This window comes from Antennarius striatus, chromosome 17, assembly GCF_040054535.1.
Source record: "Antennarius striatus isolate MH-2024 chromosome 17, ASM4005453v1, whole genome shotgun sequence".
Lineage (NCBI taxonomy): Eukaryota > Metazoa > Chordata > Actinopteri > Lophiiformes > Antennariidae > Antennarius > Antennarius striatus.
The window spans coordinates 19837941-19852650 of record NC_090792.1 but is presented as its reverse complement, the minus strand read 5'-3'; the positions used below and the strand labels follow the sequence as shown (position 1 = coordinate 19852650).

At 47.1% G+C, this 14710-nt stretch overlaps 4 protein-coding genes across 4 annotated transcripts; all 4 read left to right on the top strand.

Annotated features, from left to right (window-relative positions):
• Positions 1 to 64: 64 nt before the first annotated feature.
• LOC137611294 (HAUS augmin-like complex subunit 2) lies at positions 65 to 2017 on the top strand. The gene is made up of 7 exons (XM_068339402.1): positions 65 to 131; positions 335 to 421; positions 729 to 827; positions 1037 to 1106; positions 1191 to 1323; positions 1392 to 1500; positions 1632 to 2017. The coding sequence occupies exons 2-7, from the start codon at positions 335 to 337 to the stop codon at positions 1743 to 1745; spliced, it is 612 nt and encodes a 203-aa protein (XP_068195503.1). The 5' UTR covers positions 65 to 131; the 3' UTR covers positions 1746 to 2017.
• A 375-nt stretch (positions 2018 to 2392) lies between these two features.
• hikeshi (heat shock protein nuclear import factor hikeshi) lies at positions 2393 to 3445 on the top strand. The gene has a single exon (XM_068339048.1). The coding sequence runs from the start codon at positions 2660 to 2662 to the stop codon at positions 3251 to 3253; it is 594 nt and encodes a 197-aa protein (XP_068195149.1). The 5' UTR covers positions 2393 to 2659; the 3' UTR covers positions 3254 to 3445.
• A 1150-nt stretch (positions 3446 to 4595) lies between these two features.
• Positions 4596 to 9849, top strand: LOC137611426 (dehydrogenase/reductase SDR family member 13-like). The gene is made up of 6 exons (XM_068339619.1): positions 4596 to 5006; positions 5323 to 5441; positions 6179 to 6302; positions 6759 to 6931; positions 8005 to 8158; positions 8252 to 9849. The coding sequence occupies exons 1-6, from the start codon at positions 4880 to 4882 to the stop codon at positions 8509 to 8511; spliced, it is 957 nt and encodes a 318-aa protein (XP_068195720.1). The 5' UTR covers positions 4596 to 4879; the 3' UTR covers positions 8512 to 9849.
• A 230-nt stretch (positions 9850 to 10079) lies between these two features.
• Positions 10080 to 13791, top strand: LOC137610963 (amino acid transporter heavy chain SLC3A2-like). The gene is made up of 8 exons (XM_068338894.1): positions 10080 to 10658; positions 11014 to 11204; positions 11631 to 11804; positions 11890 to 11987; positions 12417 to 12547; positions 12626 to 12941; positions 13172 to 13225; positions 13316 to 13791. The coding sequence occupies exons 1-8, from the start codon at positions 10321 to 10323 to the stop codon at positions 13658 to 13660; spliced, it is 1647 nt and encodes a 548-aa protein (XP_068194995.1). The 5' UTR covers positions 10080 to 10320; the 3' UTR covers positions 13661 to 13791.
• The last annotated feature ends 919 nt before the right edge of the window (positions 13792 to 14710 follow it).

Sequence of the window (14710 nt, the reverse complement as noted above, 5' to 3'; positions counted from 1 at the left end):
AGGGGGCAGCAGTCTGCCGTTACACAAGAAGAAGATGACGAAGAAGAAGAAGAGCTGCCGGGCGGGAAGTTGAAGTTGTTGTCTTCCGGTAGTGATCTTCAAACCCACCGCTGAAACCTGGCACGTTGACGGTATGTTGTTTTCTGTCTGAACGGTGTAATAAGAATCATTTGATTATAAATCGATATTTATTTCCTCCATTAGTTTGATGGGTTGTAAAAAGTATTGATAAACTGACTAATGGCGTTTGGATTACTCAGATACTCTTTGGGTTGTATTGATCTGTATTGATCAGAGGAGCTGATTGATCATTGGATGCTTCTGGATGTTCCAGATGGATCCGTGGGGTTTGTCCACGTTCACGGTGTCTCCAGCTGCCAGCTTGTTGTCCAGATGCGTCTCCAGAGGGGTTTGGTCTCAGGTCAGCACCTCCACCGGTCACGTCCCATTTCAAACTGTCTGAAGACGCTCACGTGATCACGTACCAAAACAAGAACATTAATAGTCTTCAAATATTCAATCAGTGGAATCCTGAAAAAAAAAAAATATGAAAACCAAAATGATCCCCAAAAAAAAATGTCTTCCAGGCTTCATCAAAACAAGATTTAGCAAGTTGCCATGGTGACACTTCATCAGTTGTGTTATAGTGATGTCACTGTAGTGACGTCACATTACTCCTGTCCTGGGAACCAGACTACATGTTCACACTGTTCTGTCTCCGCCCCCAGGAGGACATAGACTCCACCTCCTCTGGACTAAGCCCCTCCTTCTCCTCTCACCTGCAGGAGGTTGAGCAACGAATCAGAACGCAGAGTCAGGTAGACGAGGTACGCTTCAGCTTGACACTTCTTCCCGTTTCACCAGGTGCCTGAAGAGGCGGAGCTTTTTTAATTTTTTAAGAGGCGGCGCTTTTGAAATATTTAACAAAATTTTCTTTAAAGAAAAATTAAGAGATTATTTAGAGGTTTCCTCAGAAATATTACTTTTCCTGATCTCTTCAGACTTGGTGTTTGAGGGTTTCGTGTCTTCGTTGCAGCTGCAGCTTCAGATGGAGCTGCTGAAGCTGGAGAAGCAAAGCGCTGACGTCACACACAGATTCCACCTCAGTGAGTGTTTGAGCTGCTGCAGCACCAGAGTGGGTTCACCCACCCAGAACAAGCCTCATCCGTCGTGTCCCCTCTGTCCTGCAGCCCGGAGGTTCCAGATGCTGCAGATGTTCTGTGGACACCTGCAGGACGTCCTGAAGGAGCAGAACCGTCTGAGGCAGCGACTGATGAAACCTCTGGGTCGAACCAACCTCCCCGTTCAGGCTCACCTGCACAGGTAGCACCTGTATCCACCTGGACGGCAGTCAGACCTGGTTTGGGTTCTAACTCGCTGTCGTCCTTCAGGTTTGTGGTGGATGTGATGAAGATGCTGCTGGACTTCATTCAGACTCTGGAGATGAAGCTGGACTCGGTTCGCTGCAGCCCCGCCGCCAGAGACCGCCTCGCCCAGATGGTAGGTCACATGACATCACTGTCAGCGCAACGTACGTCTGCATGGAGGCAGAGAATCAGAACACTTTGTCCGGAAATACTAGTTTCCCTGTCAATAAAGATCATTTGATTTGAATTGTGGCTCTGGTGCAGAATACCGGTCTCAACCAGCTACTGGCTCACGTAGCAGAGGTGGAGGGTTTGTCTGGTCGGGTTCTCCGGTTGAAGGACGTCCACTGCAACACAGAGGACGCCGCTTCTGCATGACGACTCCTGGTCATCCCTTTCCTCCTCCTCCTCCTCCTCCTGCTGGGTGCCTCCGACGTGCTTCCTGATCACTTTATTTTTGTTTATAATGATTATTTTAATTATTTATCATACTTTTTTCCAATTAAAAGTCTACTTTCTACATGGTCACGTTAATCCCAAATAGTATTTAAGTCTTAAACTTGTAATCATAGTTGGTCTATAGCATATTGTTGGTATATTTGAGAACGATACATGAATTGATGTTTGTTTTTGTAGAGGTCCTATTTTAATGTAACAATTCTTCTAAAAAATAAAAGTAAATTTACCAAACAACAAACAGAAGTTTGAGCATGTAATTCTTTTCCACGCCTGATCTCTCCACGTTGAGTTTCTGTCATCATAAAATCGATTACCAAGACATCGAACGACATTCCAACCAATAGGATGGCGGCATCTAATTTTCATGTGACGTGAAAATGAAAAGCTTTGCCCACGTACCAAGATCGATAAAACGTTTATTTATTTTACCCTATGATTCAACTTTTATTTGATCAACTTAACAAATGTCCAATTTCCTCCGGGATTAATAAAGTATCGATCTATCTATCTTAACGACAAGCACATGAACGCACCAATCCCACACAAGATAGCAGCAGAGTCCAGTACACTGGATCGATAGTCGAGCAATCGATCCACGGAGGGTGTACACAAACATGTCGGACGAGTCTGGAAGTTTCTTTCCCGCACGAACAGCTTCTTTTTAAACGATGTCACCCACGGGAGTGTTCATTCCACCGCGGTTTAGAAGCTGAACCAGTCCCGCTCAGTCCGTCCGTGACTCGGACCGGACAGAACGCTGGAACCAGCTGGAAGGCTAAGCTAAGCTAGGCTAGGCTAACCCACTGCGGAGCTAACGCCTCGGTGTCTCCGGGATGTTCGGGTGTTTGGTCGCCGGCAGGTTGGTGCAGACCGACGCGGTGCAGGTCGCCTCGGACAAGTTCGTCTTCAACCTGCCGGACTACGAGAGCCTGAACCACGTGGTGGTGTTCATGCTGGGGACGGTCCCGTTCCCGGCTGGCATGGGCGCCGCGGTCTACTTCTCGTTCCCGGACCCGGCCAGCGGCCCGGTGTGGCAGCTGCTCGGCTTCATCTCCAACGACAAACCCAGTGCCATCTTCAAGATCTCCGGCCTCAAGGCGGGCGTGGGTGGGACGCACCCGTTCGGCATGATGGCCTCCTCCGCGTCGCCCTCGGTCGCTCAGGTCGGGGTGTCCGTGGAGGCTCTGGACCAGCTGGCCCAGCAGATCCCCGTGTCCAGCGCCGCCGTGTCCACCGTGGGCTCCTACCTGCAGTTCACGCAGAAGATGCTGGACAGTCTGTACAACTTCGTCGCGTCCTTCGCCGTGTCGCAGGCGCAGATGACCCCCAACCCCACGGAGACCTTCATCCCGTCCAGCTGCGTCCTCCGCTGGTACGAGAACTTCCAGAGGAGGATGGCGCAGGACCCCAACTTCTGGAAGAGCTGATGGAGGAAGAAGATGAAGCCACAGAGGACGGTTTCCACGGTGCCTGAAGGTTCTAACAAACCTAATGAACGTTTGCCTCTTCTGCAGCCTGTTCAATGACGTCACACCCAACATCACCTCATTGGAGGAATTTGTTACTGCGATCAACAAAATGTCAGAAATGAAATAAAAATGCATTCACTGTTTTCAAGATTTTTGTGTCTTTAGGTTCTTTGTAACCCAAAGCAGAAGGAAAAGTTGTTGTGGGTGTTTTTCATTTGGTTGCTTGTCTGTTTTGTTTTGTGTTTTTATATATTATATATATATACACACACATACTGATTATAGTCCCCGCAGGGAAATCAGTAGCACACTGTAGTTAGTTCAAATCAAACCATGCATAGATGTGTGTGTACAGGCCCTGAAAATATCAGATAACAGAAAATATGTCATTCACATCCCGACCAGTAGATGGCACTGTAGCCATTCAGAATAAACACCTGTCCTCACTGTTTTACAGCTGTCAAGCCAATCCATTCACGGCTGTTTTATTTTGAAAGGTTTACGCTTTCATTTTGGTACTTCCTGTGTTTCCATTGAACCCCCCCCCCCACAAGGCCTGTCTTGTCTTCATTCTTGTGTCTACTTGTCCTTCATCTTCCCCTCCAGGGCTTCCTCTTCCTCTTCTCCTCTTGAATGTTAATCCCGTCCAGATAATCCGGTGTCATCTTCTATTATGTTAATCTGATGTTTCCTTTCTGTTGTCCGATTTGTTGATCCAATCTATTTTTGTTTATTGATGTTCTCTGGCTGGTAGTTCAGCCTCAACTCTTGATGATCGATGCGTGTTTCTGTGCGTTATTAACATCAAAAATCCTATTTAGTTCAGGTGTGATGCCACGCCCAACACACACACACACACACACACACACACACTGACGTAAATTAAGTGTCTTCTGTCTATATCTCATCATTAATATTAATATACATTATAATCATTCTTTCTTCCTCACCTCAGGATGTTTGAATTTGAACACTTTTTCTTGTTGCTGGTCTGTAGGATTGTGGAACAAAGTGAAGGTTCTTCACAGATTCAAAGCAAGAAAAATATTTTTATATAATTATTGACTTTTCTTTACGTTTAAATTAACTAAAAATAAAAAGTAAATAAAGGATTTAAAGACACAAAACAGGGTTTATTTAAACCATTGCTGAGAAGTTTCTGGGGGGTGGGGGGATTATATATATATAAACCCGCTGACGTCATTTTCTCTCCAGTCTTTGTTCTTTAAGATTAAATGGATGAATGGATTATATTTTTAGAAACCAGCTGTCAAACAGATCATCAATCATGTTTGACTCGAATCCCGTTCGACCACAGAACCGGTCCGTTGTGTTGAAGCCCTTTAGAAATAAAAACCTGTGTTTTAAACCCCTCGATTCCATGAAAAGGGTTTCCACAGCTCTCCAGGAATCCAAACTAAAACCTAAAAATATTTTTAGGTGTTTCACTTGGCGTGAAGAGTCGCCCGCCGATCCGGTCGGACGTGGAGAACCGGTAGCACCGGGTGTGGGGCGGCCCACCGAGCGCATAAAGCCCGCGGCCCGCGGCTCCGGGGCCAGTCAGAGGTTCCAGGACGAGTCGTGATGTTCTACCTGCTGGTGTTCGTGGTGGCGCTCCTCGGAGGATACATCCTCCTCACGCAGACGATCTTCAGGAGGTCCCGGTGTAAAGGAAACGCACCGATGGCCGGGAAGACGGTCCTGATCACAGGTAGGAGAGGTTGACCCACCGGAACCGAACGGTAGACCCACCGGAACCGGAGAGGTGGCGGTGAAGGGTCTTAAAAATACCAGGGTAAAATAAAATAACTGAGAATATTCATCACCTCATCAGTTACTCAGTTTTTCCACCTGATTGGAGCGTCTTTAAATGGATGCATTTAACATTTTTGAAACATATTTATTCAAAGAAATGTTGCATGAAAATGTTTATTATAATATGGGGTTTTAATTATATTTTTAAATTTGTACTTTGTGTGTTTGAATGAAATGAAATACTTTTTAAAACGCGCTGATCGTCGCTGCAGGAGGGAACACCGGGATCGGGAAAGCCACGGCCACACACCTGGCCCGGAAGGGGGCCCGCGTCATCCTGGCGTGTCGGAACCGCGTCAAGGCGGAGTCGGCGATCCTGGACATAGAACAGGTAAAAACTCGGACGGGACCGGTTGTGTGCAACGTGTCCAAATCGATACGGAGTGATTGCATAATTCGGTTTTTACCTGGGAAGTTTTTCCACCATTGCAGTTTCAATTTGTGTGACGTCACCTTGAGCATGCGCAGTGCGTAGCGTTGAGATACAAACCTGCTATTGTTTTCAGTTGTGTAAATTCACGTTAACGCCTCCGAAATTAACGCAGACAACAGAAAACAACACACACCGAATAAATAAATAAATAAAAATCAGTAACTTAAAATAAATAAAAATTAATGAATCAATAAGAATCTTCTTAAAATAAATATGACTAACATGACTAATGTAGGACTAACGATTTCCTGCGGCTTTAATGAAGTTGATTACATTTACAAATAAATAAGACACTAGGAAATATTTTTAAAAATATTTTGAATATTTTATATTTTAAAAATCTACATTCTACTTGAATAATTCGTCCTATGAGCGTTTGCTTTTTAATAATTTGGTGTCATCTAGCAGTCATGCATAAATTTTATAATCCGCTTAAATAATATTGTTGTTTTGTAAAACCAATCAATCAATTGGATCCAGATTAAAAAAAGAAAATCAATCCAAACTTGACCTTCTTATTCAGACGGAAACAAAAAAGCGAAGCAAACAGCTTCTGATGATGATTTCCCATGATGCTCAGCGTGTGACAGTCGTTCTATAAATTTCTTTTTCACCTGGGTGTCATCTTGTTTCAGGAAACAGGAAGTACTGAAGTTGTGTACATGCAGCTGGACCTGGCCAGCCTGAATTCGGTCCGCAGCTTCGCCGAAGCGTTTCTCAAAGCCGAGTCCAGGCTGGATGTGCTCATCAACAACGCAGGTAAACAAAACCACAAGCACAGGCACAAAACGAACAAACAGTCAGGAAAAGATATCTCCATAAGACCAAAAAACTTGTCCCACACTAAAAATGGTGAAAAGCACAATTCCATAGGGGCTTTTCTTGACGATTCAAACCATTTTAATGGTTGTTTCCTCCCATAGGTTTGGTATTGCGTCACCAGCAGCTCCCCTGAGTGGAACGCAGACATTCTGTAATGCTAACCAGCTATTCTGTCCCTGGCATTCCAAAATGTCTGCAGTTAACATTAGTCACGCGTTTCGGACACCTGGTAAGCCTCGTGACACTCGGAGAATTTCTTTTGGCCCCTAGAGGTTCTGATTAAGAAAGAACAATCAGCCCAGTCCAGTTCAGGGTCCCCACTTCAAAGAGATTACATCGGTTGCCTTGGCGCCCCAGTTACTCTTTACCCATTAGCCTCTTCCTGTCCTGCAGGTCTGGTGGGGGACGGGCGGACAGAAGACGGATTCGGCGTCCAGTTTGGGGTGAACCACCTGGGTCACTTCCTGTTGACCTGCCTGCTGTTGGAGCGTCTGAAGGAGGGGAAGGGAGGCCGGGTGGTCAGCCTGTCCTCCATGGCTCACCGCTGGGGGAGCATCGACTTCCAGGTGAGCGCTTTAAACAACTAGATGTTTGTTATTTGCAACAAGAACGGGAGTATTTTTATTTTATTTAGCTTTTTGTGGTTATAAAACTGATAATTCGACACTTTAAATAACAGACGAGCGTCGTAACGCTTCTACTTCCTGTTCTCAGGAACAACCGTGTTCTGGACATGACTCAGACACCTGTGTTACATAAAGGGTTAACAGGCTCACTCAACAGGTGAACTGGTTCCTTTGTTCAGATGTTCCCAACATCTAGGAATGCTGCCTGAATCACGTCTGCGCTGAAGGTTGCTGACTGGGCTGAAAGTCAGCACCTGAACACAACACAGAATAAATGTATTGTATTTGTTTTACTCTTTTAATAGTTATTTATACAGTAGAACCTGGAGATACAAGTTTAAATCGTTCCGTGACTGAGTTCAAAGGCCAAACAACATTTAACCATAAAAAAATAAATAAAAATTTATTTTAGTCCGTTCCAAATAAAATATCTCTTTATCAACCAATAGACATGCAGACTTTACCTGTGTATAATTGATTACATATAAGTTACGTAAACAATGATAAAGAATGAAAAGAAACGCAAAAGTCACGAGAACACACGAGCTACGTCTTTACTCCACCAACGAGAACGAGATATGGTCTCACTGATGTCGTATCCATCCGCCAACACGTGGTAAAGAACGAGATCCGGTCTCACTGATGTTGTATCCATCCACCACCACGTGGTAAAGGAGATCCGGTCTCACTGATGTTGTATCCTTCCACCAACATTCAAGGTGCAACACAGATGCCGGTGCAAAGATTTCGCAACAACTTAAATTCTTTGTGTAACCACAGACGTAAACCCGGTTGCGTTCTCGGTTCACGTGAACCTTGCCCTACCTTCCTGTGACATCATTCAGTGGATCTCTTAAGCTCTTTCTCTATTTAGAACATTCCTAAACTGCAACTCAATGACGCCAGTGACATCATGACTCAGACACTGTGATGTTGGGCCACGCCTTTCCATTCAGGTGTGCTCCGTCCTGTCATCACAGGTAATCCCGTTCTAATGTCTGTTGTGTTCACAGGCTCTGGAGGCGACCGGACATCTGGGCACCGGCCGCTACAGCTGGCAGTTCTTCCATGCCTACTGTAACAGCAAACTGTGCAACGTCCTCTTCATCCACGAGCTCGCCAAGAGGCTGAGGGGATCCAACGTCACCTGCTACAGCGTCCACCCAGGTGACACTCAATGCTAATGTTTAATCGGGTTTATCAAGTCTGTCCAGTCGTGACGATTTTCACATTGCTTTGACCTTCCCGTCCCACCCATAGGCGTCGTCCGGACCGAGCTGTCTCGCCACGTCAGCCTGTGGCAAAAGGTTTTCATCGAGCCCATCGCCCGGCTGCTGTTCCTGGACACGGAGGCCGGAGCTCAGACGACCCTTCACTGCTCCCTGCAGGAGGGAATCGAACGCCAGAGTGGAAGTTACTACTCTTGCTGCGCCGTCGAGGAAGTGTCCGCCAAAGCCCGAGACGACGACGCTTCCAGGAAGCTGTGGGACCTCAGCGAGAAGTTCTGCGGAGTGTCTTAAGGTGGACAGACCACTGACGACTCTTTCCCTACCTCAAATGTATTGTTGGGCAGTCATAACGTGTGGTCGGTTGGGCCACGCTCTTATTTCCTGGTGGTTTATTAGTGGAGGCCACAGATTCTTGGGTGAACAACTACTTTATAATAAGTCAGGCCTTCTTTTCCATCGTTCTGTGACCAACCATCGTCTGATTTTATGCATGACTGCTAACAAAAGGTCTACAGAGTCATTACCTATTTGGCAAGTTTGAGGTGTGCCGCCTATCGTGGGAAATTTACTTGCCTTCTATGCAACCACAGGTAGAACGTACGTAACCGTTTCCTGTATGTAAGGTGGTGAAATCTCGACAACAGGAAGTAGACCCACGGTCAATCAAAGTTAGGATCTAGCACCTCGTAGCGTAGGTAACGACATACCCGGCGGTATCAGCAAGGGCGTTTTAGGTACGTCCAGACTTGAGGACGGAGAGTTTTATCAATTTCACTTGTTATTTTCCGTACACATTTGATTTGTAGTTAGACTCACCCCCTAAAACATTTCTGGTGGTGCTCCTCCATTTCATCCATCGAATCCGTATGGGAGCTTTTCGTGGAAAAAGTTCCGGCCGCAACCGCAACTCCACGAGGTTCCATTTCAATCTAGAGACATGACATCATCGGGTGTTCAACCGGTCACTCCAATTGACAGCTTTTAGACCGCGGCAGGAAGTTTGATCACCAAGGAAATCCATCTGATGAGGGGAAGAACCTCCAATGGATGGGCTTGTTTGGGAAGGGCAGATAAAAACATCTCGGCTGCACCTGTCGGTGTGAAACAACACCTGACGTCAGTCACGCTGGTGACATCTGCGCAAAAATGTTCGAACACTACCACTGCCTCGGAAAAACCCTTGACAGGCGCACAAAGGATGATGTCATGGGCAACACCAGCGAAGTTATTCCACCCAGGGTGACGGTTGAGAAGTAGAACTTTTACTTCTGGTTGGGTTCTTGATGGATAAGTCAAGATTTTGTTCCCAACTTGTGCGCTAGGTAAACAGTTTCACCTCACTGGACCTAGGGGGCGCCACAGGTTCTGGTTTCTTCTGCATTTAAGTTATTCTAAGTCGGACTTTTGATCGATCTCTGAATGATTTGATCAGTTCTCATCTGTCTATCTGCACATTAATGAATCATGATAAGCGGTTGTGTCTTCTGATGTTCTGACTTTTATTTTGTTGTTAGTGGTTTCTATCGAAATGTGTTTTACTCGTCTATGAATGTGATCATTACTGTATGTGTTTATTATAAAGTTAACATAAATTAGCCATAAGAAGTCGTGTGGCGTGCAAAGATGTTTTCATTTAGTCGTTGGGAGTTAGAAGTGGGTTGTTTGAGTTTAAGTGTGAAAGTTTGTTGGGAGAAACGGAAACACTGGTGGAAACCCCCCCCCCCCCCCAGCTCAATGTATTTAAAATTTAACCCCTACAGACATTTTATAATATAAAAAATCTTCCTTCTAATGAAGGGCAGATTTATAAAAAACCGTATTCAAAGGAAAACAAAGAATGTCAAACATTCTTTGTTCTAAATATAGTAAAACAGATATAAATGGATCACGTGGTCATCCGTTACTTTATCCACCAATGAAAGTCTTCAGCGCTTCAGGCTGATTCAACTCTGACCAATATTTCCGACGTCACGTGAACGCCTCATTGCTGCAGCCGCCAGAGACGCAGACGGACGGACAGACGTCACGACCGCATCTCCCGTTACCGATCAGTGACCCCGGTCTCTCGTTCCTCTGACTGATTACCGGATCGCCGCCGGTATGAACCCCGAGCAGGTGGAGCTGAAGGATGCTGAACCGCGGGAGGCGGAGGCGGCAGCGGCCGCCGCTCCGGTCGCCGCGGCTCCGGTACCCGCGGATACAGACGCGACGGAGGCCGATGTGAGTGAGGCGGATCTGGACCAGGAGGAGCAGGAGAAGCTACCGATGACCGGAGGAGGAGGAGGAGGAGGAGGAGACCCGGCTGAGAACGCGACGTCTACCGGGGAGGAGGCGGAGAAGAACGGCGCCGTGAAGCTGAAGATCCCCGAGGATGAGGAGGAGACCAAATATAACGGGCTGAACAAGGAGGAGCTGCTGAGGGTGGCGGGGACCCCCGGGTGAGGAGCGCTGACGTCATATGCTTTATTTAAACAGATATGGCATCAATAAATAAAAATAATTAATAACCAATAATAATAGATACGCACGTGCGTCACGTGCATGGAGGAGAATCAAACCAACACCCCCCCCGCCCCCCAGCCGCGCCTAGAGACGCTCCATCGCATGAAACATGTCATCTGGGGTGCTTTGCGCATGCGCAGTGAGACGTTGCTGCAGGTTTTTCTTGCTGATGGCTGCAGAATGAAACCTGACGTCAAAAACCTTCATAGATGATAATAATAATAATAATGTATGTAATAGTATTGTAATGTCTTATGTTTGTGCCCCCCATCCCCGCCCCGTCCCCCCCAGCTGGGTGAGGACCCGCTGGGCCTTACTGGTGGTCTTCTGGTTGGGCTGGTTGGGGATGCTGGCCGGAGCCGTCCTCATCATCCTGCGGGCGCCGCAGTGTAAAGATTTACCCGCCATCAGCTGGTGGAACAAAGGCCCGCTGTACCAGATCGGGAGCGTCCAGGCCTTCACCGGCGGACGCGACCTGAAGGGTGAGAGCACAAAGCATGCTGGGAGATTGTTGTCGTGCAGACACACGGTGACACACGTGCTCTGCTGACATGTAGAGGAAGTGAAACCGTCTCGGGTCGTTTCCGCTCACGCTGAGCGTGACTCACCCGAGAAGTGCTGGTTTGTGTTTTTTTATTCCTTCTTCATCGTAGTTTTAGTCTGAGCTCAGCGTTTTATCCAAAATGGGTGATCATGTGACCTCGGCCAGCTCTCATTGGACGATATAAAAAGAGCCGTAACTTTAGCCGATCCTCTTCTGCACGCTTTGATGTTTTCTTGCATTTGTCCATCAATTTAACACAAAACTTGTTGGAAAAGGACAAAAAAAACCAGAGATGGAGCAACTGGTCTTTGTGCTAAGCTAAGATAAGCTAAGATAAACTAAGCTAAGCTACCGTCCTCCTCAGCCCTGGAGCAGAAGGTCAGCAGCCTGGCTGAGCTGAAGGTCAAAGGCCTGGTCGTCGGGCCGATCCACGTTGCTCCTTCAGACGACGCCGTCAGCCTGAGGTTCGAGGAGATCTCCCCAGAGGTCGGGACCCCCGGACAGTTCAAGGACTTAATCCGGGCCGCCCACAGAAAGAGTAGGTGCTAATAATCACCAGGAGGTATAATCATTAGGGTAATTATTGATTAAACAGTCTTGACATCATGACTCTGTTTCTGCAGGTCTTTCTGTGGTTCTGGATCTGACCCCAAACTATCAGGGCTCATCTGGACCCTGGTTCTCCAACGTCAGCATCACCAATGTCGCTGAGAGGCTGAAGGTGAACCCTAAACCCAGCAGACATTATGTTCCCCTGTGGTCGAGAAAATAGGGCCACTGGTCATTAACTAAAAACACAAGAAATTTAAAAGTACAGGAGAATCTCGAGATACGAGATACGAGTCTTTTGGGATACAAGTCGTCGCTTCAGGAGATACGACATCAGTGAGACCGCATCTCGTTCTTTACCGCGTGTTGGCGGATGTATACGACATCAGTGAGACCGCATCTCGTTCTTTACCTCGTGTTGGCGGATGGATACGACATCAGTGAGACAGGATCTCGTTTTTGTTGGTGGAGTAAAGACGTAGCTCGTGTGTTCTCCTGACTTTTGCGTCATCGTTGTTTATGTAACTTAAATATAATTAATCATACGCAGGTAAAGTGTATTGGTTGATAAAAACGTTTTTCTTCACCTGTTCCTCCTCAGTCTGCTCTGGTGTTCTGGCTGAAGGAAGGCGTGGACGGCGTGCAGCTATCCGCCGTGGATCAAGTGGCCGCCTTGGTGCCGTCGCTGTGGGCCGACATCCGAGCCATCATCCAGAACGGGACGGAGAAGAGGTCAGGACCCAAACTGCTGCTGTTAGCCCATCAGCTAAAGACGAGGTTAGTTCATTAAACCATGTGACGTGTTTTCAGGGTCCTGATCGGCGTCACGGACCAAGATAACGCCGAGGAGGTGTCCGCCCTGCTCTCTGACTCCGGCGTGGACCTGCTCGTCTCCAGGGTCCTCCGCCGCCACCCTCCTGACGCCACTGAGCACGCTCAGACCATCCAGCTGTTGTATTCGTCACACAACCAGACCACGCTGGCCTGGAGCCTGGGGGGCCGTGACGCGGGTCACCTGGCGTCGCTGGTGGGCCCCGATCTGGTCAGACTGTACCAGCTGCTGCTGCTGACGCTACCCGGAACCCCCATCATCAATTATGGGGATGAGATTGGCCTGATGGACGAGGTGAGGAGCCCCCCCAGAAAGATTATTTATTTATTTATTTTTTGCTTTTATTTTGCTTTGCTTTGTTTGTTTATTTGTAAATGAGATGCACCAAGACAGCTTTAAAAATAAACAGTTCAGCATCGTTGTCAATCTTGATTTAACCACTAGGAGGCGCCAAAAACGTTGTAAAGCAAACCGCCTTCAGCTTGTCGTGGTTGATCTTTGATATTTCCTCATCTCTGTTAAAGGGCACTACGTTTCCCATGATGCTCTGGGACTTGGAGTCAAATGGAACCCTGCAGGTGCGAATCTGTCAGATTCTGCATGTTTTTACTCCATCTTATTAGATTTAAAAAGCGTTAAAGCGCAGGAACCCTTCTCTCTGTCCACAGGAGGCAGCCGAGCGTCTGTCCTGCCGTCAGTTCTTCAGCAGTCAGAGTGAACTCCGGGGGAAGGAGCGCTCCCTCCTCTTCGGCGACTTCTTTCTGCTGCACAACTCCTCCTCGTCCCTGGCGTACCTGCGGGTGTGGGATCAGAGTAAGCGTTACGTGGCTGCCTTCAACTGGGCGGAGGAGGCGGCGGTGCTGCGGCTGAGCAGCAAGCTGCTGCCTCAGCAGGCCGTCGTCGCCGCCAGCACCAACAGCAGCCTCCTCGCTGTGGACGCCACCGTGAACCTGAAGCACCTGCAGCTCGGCCCCAAGCAGGCCGCGGTCCTCATGTTTCCCTACACAGGATAGGGTTTAGATTCTCTCTCACGGGTGTTCACTGTTTGTGTCTGATAAGAATCCTGCAACGCCCAACAATGGTGCTGTCAGTAAATGTTGTGCATTCTGTGAAAACAATACAAATAAAAACAAGTGAAATAGATCTTCATGTCTGACGTCTTTTGTTTGATAAGAGACCAACACGAATATCCATTTTAGTCCAGAAGGAGGATGATGATGCATAGGTTTTACTTAAATCAGATATTATTTTATTCTCTTTGTACGTTTTTAATAACATCACTACAGAGTGATGTTAACACAAACATTTTGTATTAAATTCAAACGGGAACATTTTACTTTTAATGTCACTTAACATGGAGTTGCGAGCTGCGCTACATACGAGTTGTTTGAGATATGAGTCGTGTTTCAGGACACCGCCGCTTGTTGGCGGATGGATACATCATCAGCTGAGACCGGATCTCGTTCTTTACCACGTGTTGTCAGATGGATGTGGGTTTTTTTCTTTATTTTTTAATATTATAACTATAATAAATTGTTGTCTTGGAGTTGTTGTAGTTCATAGTTTGTCCTGCAGGGGGCGGCAGAGGCTGACTAATCCTGACACAAAACGCTGATTTGCCTCCAAATTCAATCCCAACTCAACCGTTTCCTACAGCAGGTCACGGCCCGTTCGGGTGGAGCTTCTATTATCGATCATGATGTTATAGAGGACCGATCAGTGGACTTTTCCAATATATTGATTACAATCAAGTTGAATGTCATCACTAAAAGCTTGTGTCTGATGACATCACACCTGATTTCTGCGTTGCAGAAAAAACGTGCAACATTCAAACTGGCTCAATCAGTTGTTCTCACGATGAAGGCATCACCTTCCTCCTCCTCCTCCTCCTCCTCTTCTCCTTCTTTTTAAACTTGCATGTGGATCGGCGGCGACAGGATGCGTGACATTCCTCGTTGGAACACAAACCGCCGGCCTTCGTGTTCGGCTGCTGGCAGACGAGCATCTCTGCAGCTCCTCATGAATAAAGCAGAGGCCCTCAGGTTGGAAACAGGTACTCCACC

What these genes read in the sequence shown, in the direction of transcription:
- LOC137611294 (XM_068339402.1), top strand. Translation starts at nt 335, where the DNA reads ATGGATCCGTGGGGTTTGTCCACGTTCACGGTGTCTCCAGCTGCCAGC. An exon ending in CGCAGAGTCAGGTAGACGAG is followed by an intron (nt 828 to 1,036) that starts GTACGCTTCAGC and finishes TCTTCGTTGCAG; the next exon opens with CTGCAGCTTCAGATGGAGCT. An exon ending in GTTCAGGCTCACCTGCACAG is followed by an intron (nt 1,324 to 1,391) that starts GTAGCACCTGTA and finishes GTCGTCCTTCAG; the next exon opens with GTTTGTGGTGGATGTGATGA.
- hikeshi (XM_068339048.1), top strand. Translation starts at nt 2,660, where the DNA reads ATGTTCGGGTGTTTGGTCGCCGGCAGGTTGGTGCAGACCGACGCGGTG.
- LOC137611426 (XM_068339619.1), top strand. Translation starts at nt 4,880, where the DNA reads ATGTTCTACCTGCTGGTGTTCGTGGTGGCGCTCCTCGGAGGATACATC. An exon ending in GAAGACGGTCCTGATCACAG is followed by an intron (nt 5,007 to 5,322) that starts GTAGGAGAGGTT and finishes TCGTCGCTGCAG; the next exon opens with GAGGGAACACCGGGATCGGG. An exon ending in TGTGCTCATCAACAACGCAG is followed by an intron (nt 6,303 to 6,758) that starts GTAAACAAAACC and finishes CCTGTCCTGCAG; the next exon opens with GTCTGGTGGGGGACGGGCGG.
- LOC137610963 (XM_068338894.1), top strand. Translation starts at nt 10,321, where the DNA reads ATGAACCCCGAGCAGGTGGAGCTGAAGGATGCTGAACCGCGGGAGGCG. An exon ending in CGGCGGACGCGACCTGAAGG is followed by an intron (nt 11,205 to 11,630) that starts GTGAGAGCACAA and finishes CGTCCTCCTCAG; the next exon opens with CCCTGGAGCAGAAGGTCAGC. An exon ending in CAGAACGGGACGGAGAAGAG is followed by an intron (nt 12,548 to 12,625) that starts GTCAGGACCCAA and finishes ACGTGTTTTCAG; the next exon opens with GGTCCTGATCGGCGTCACGG.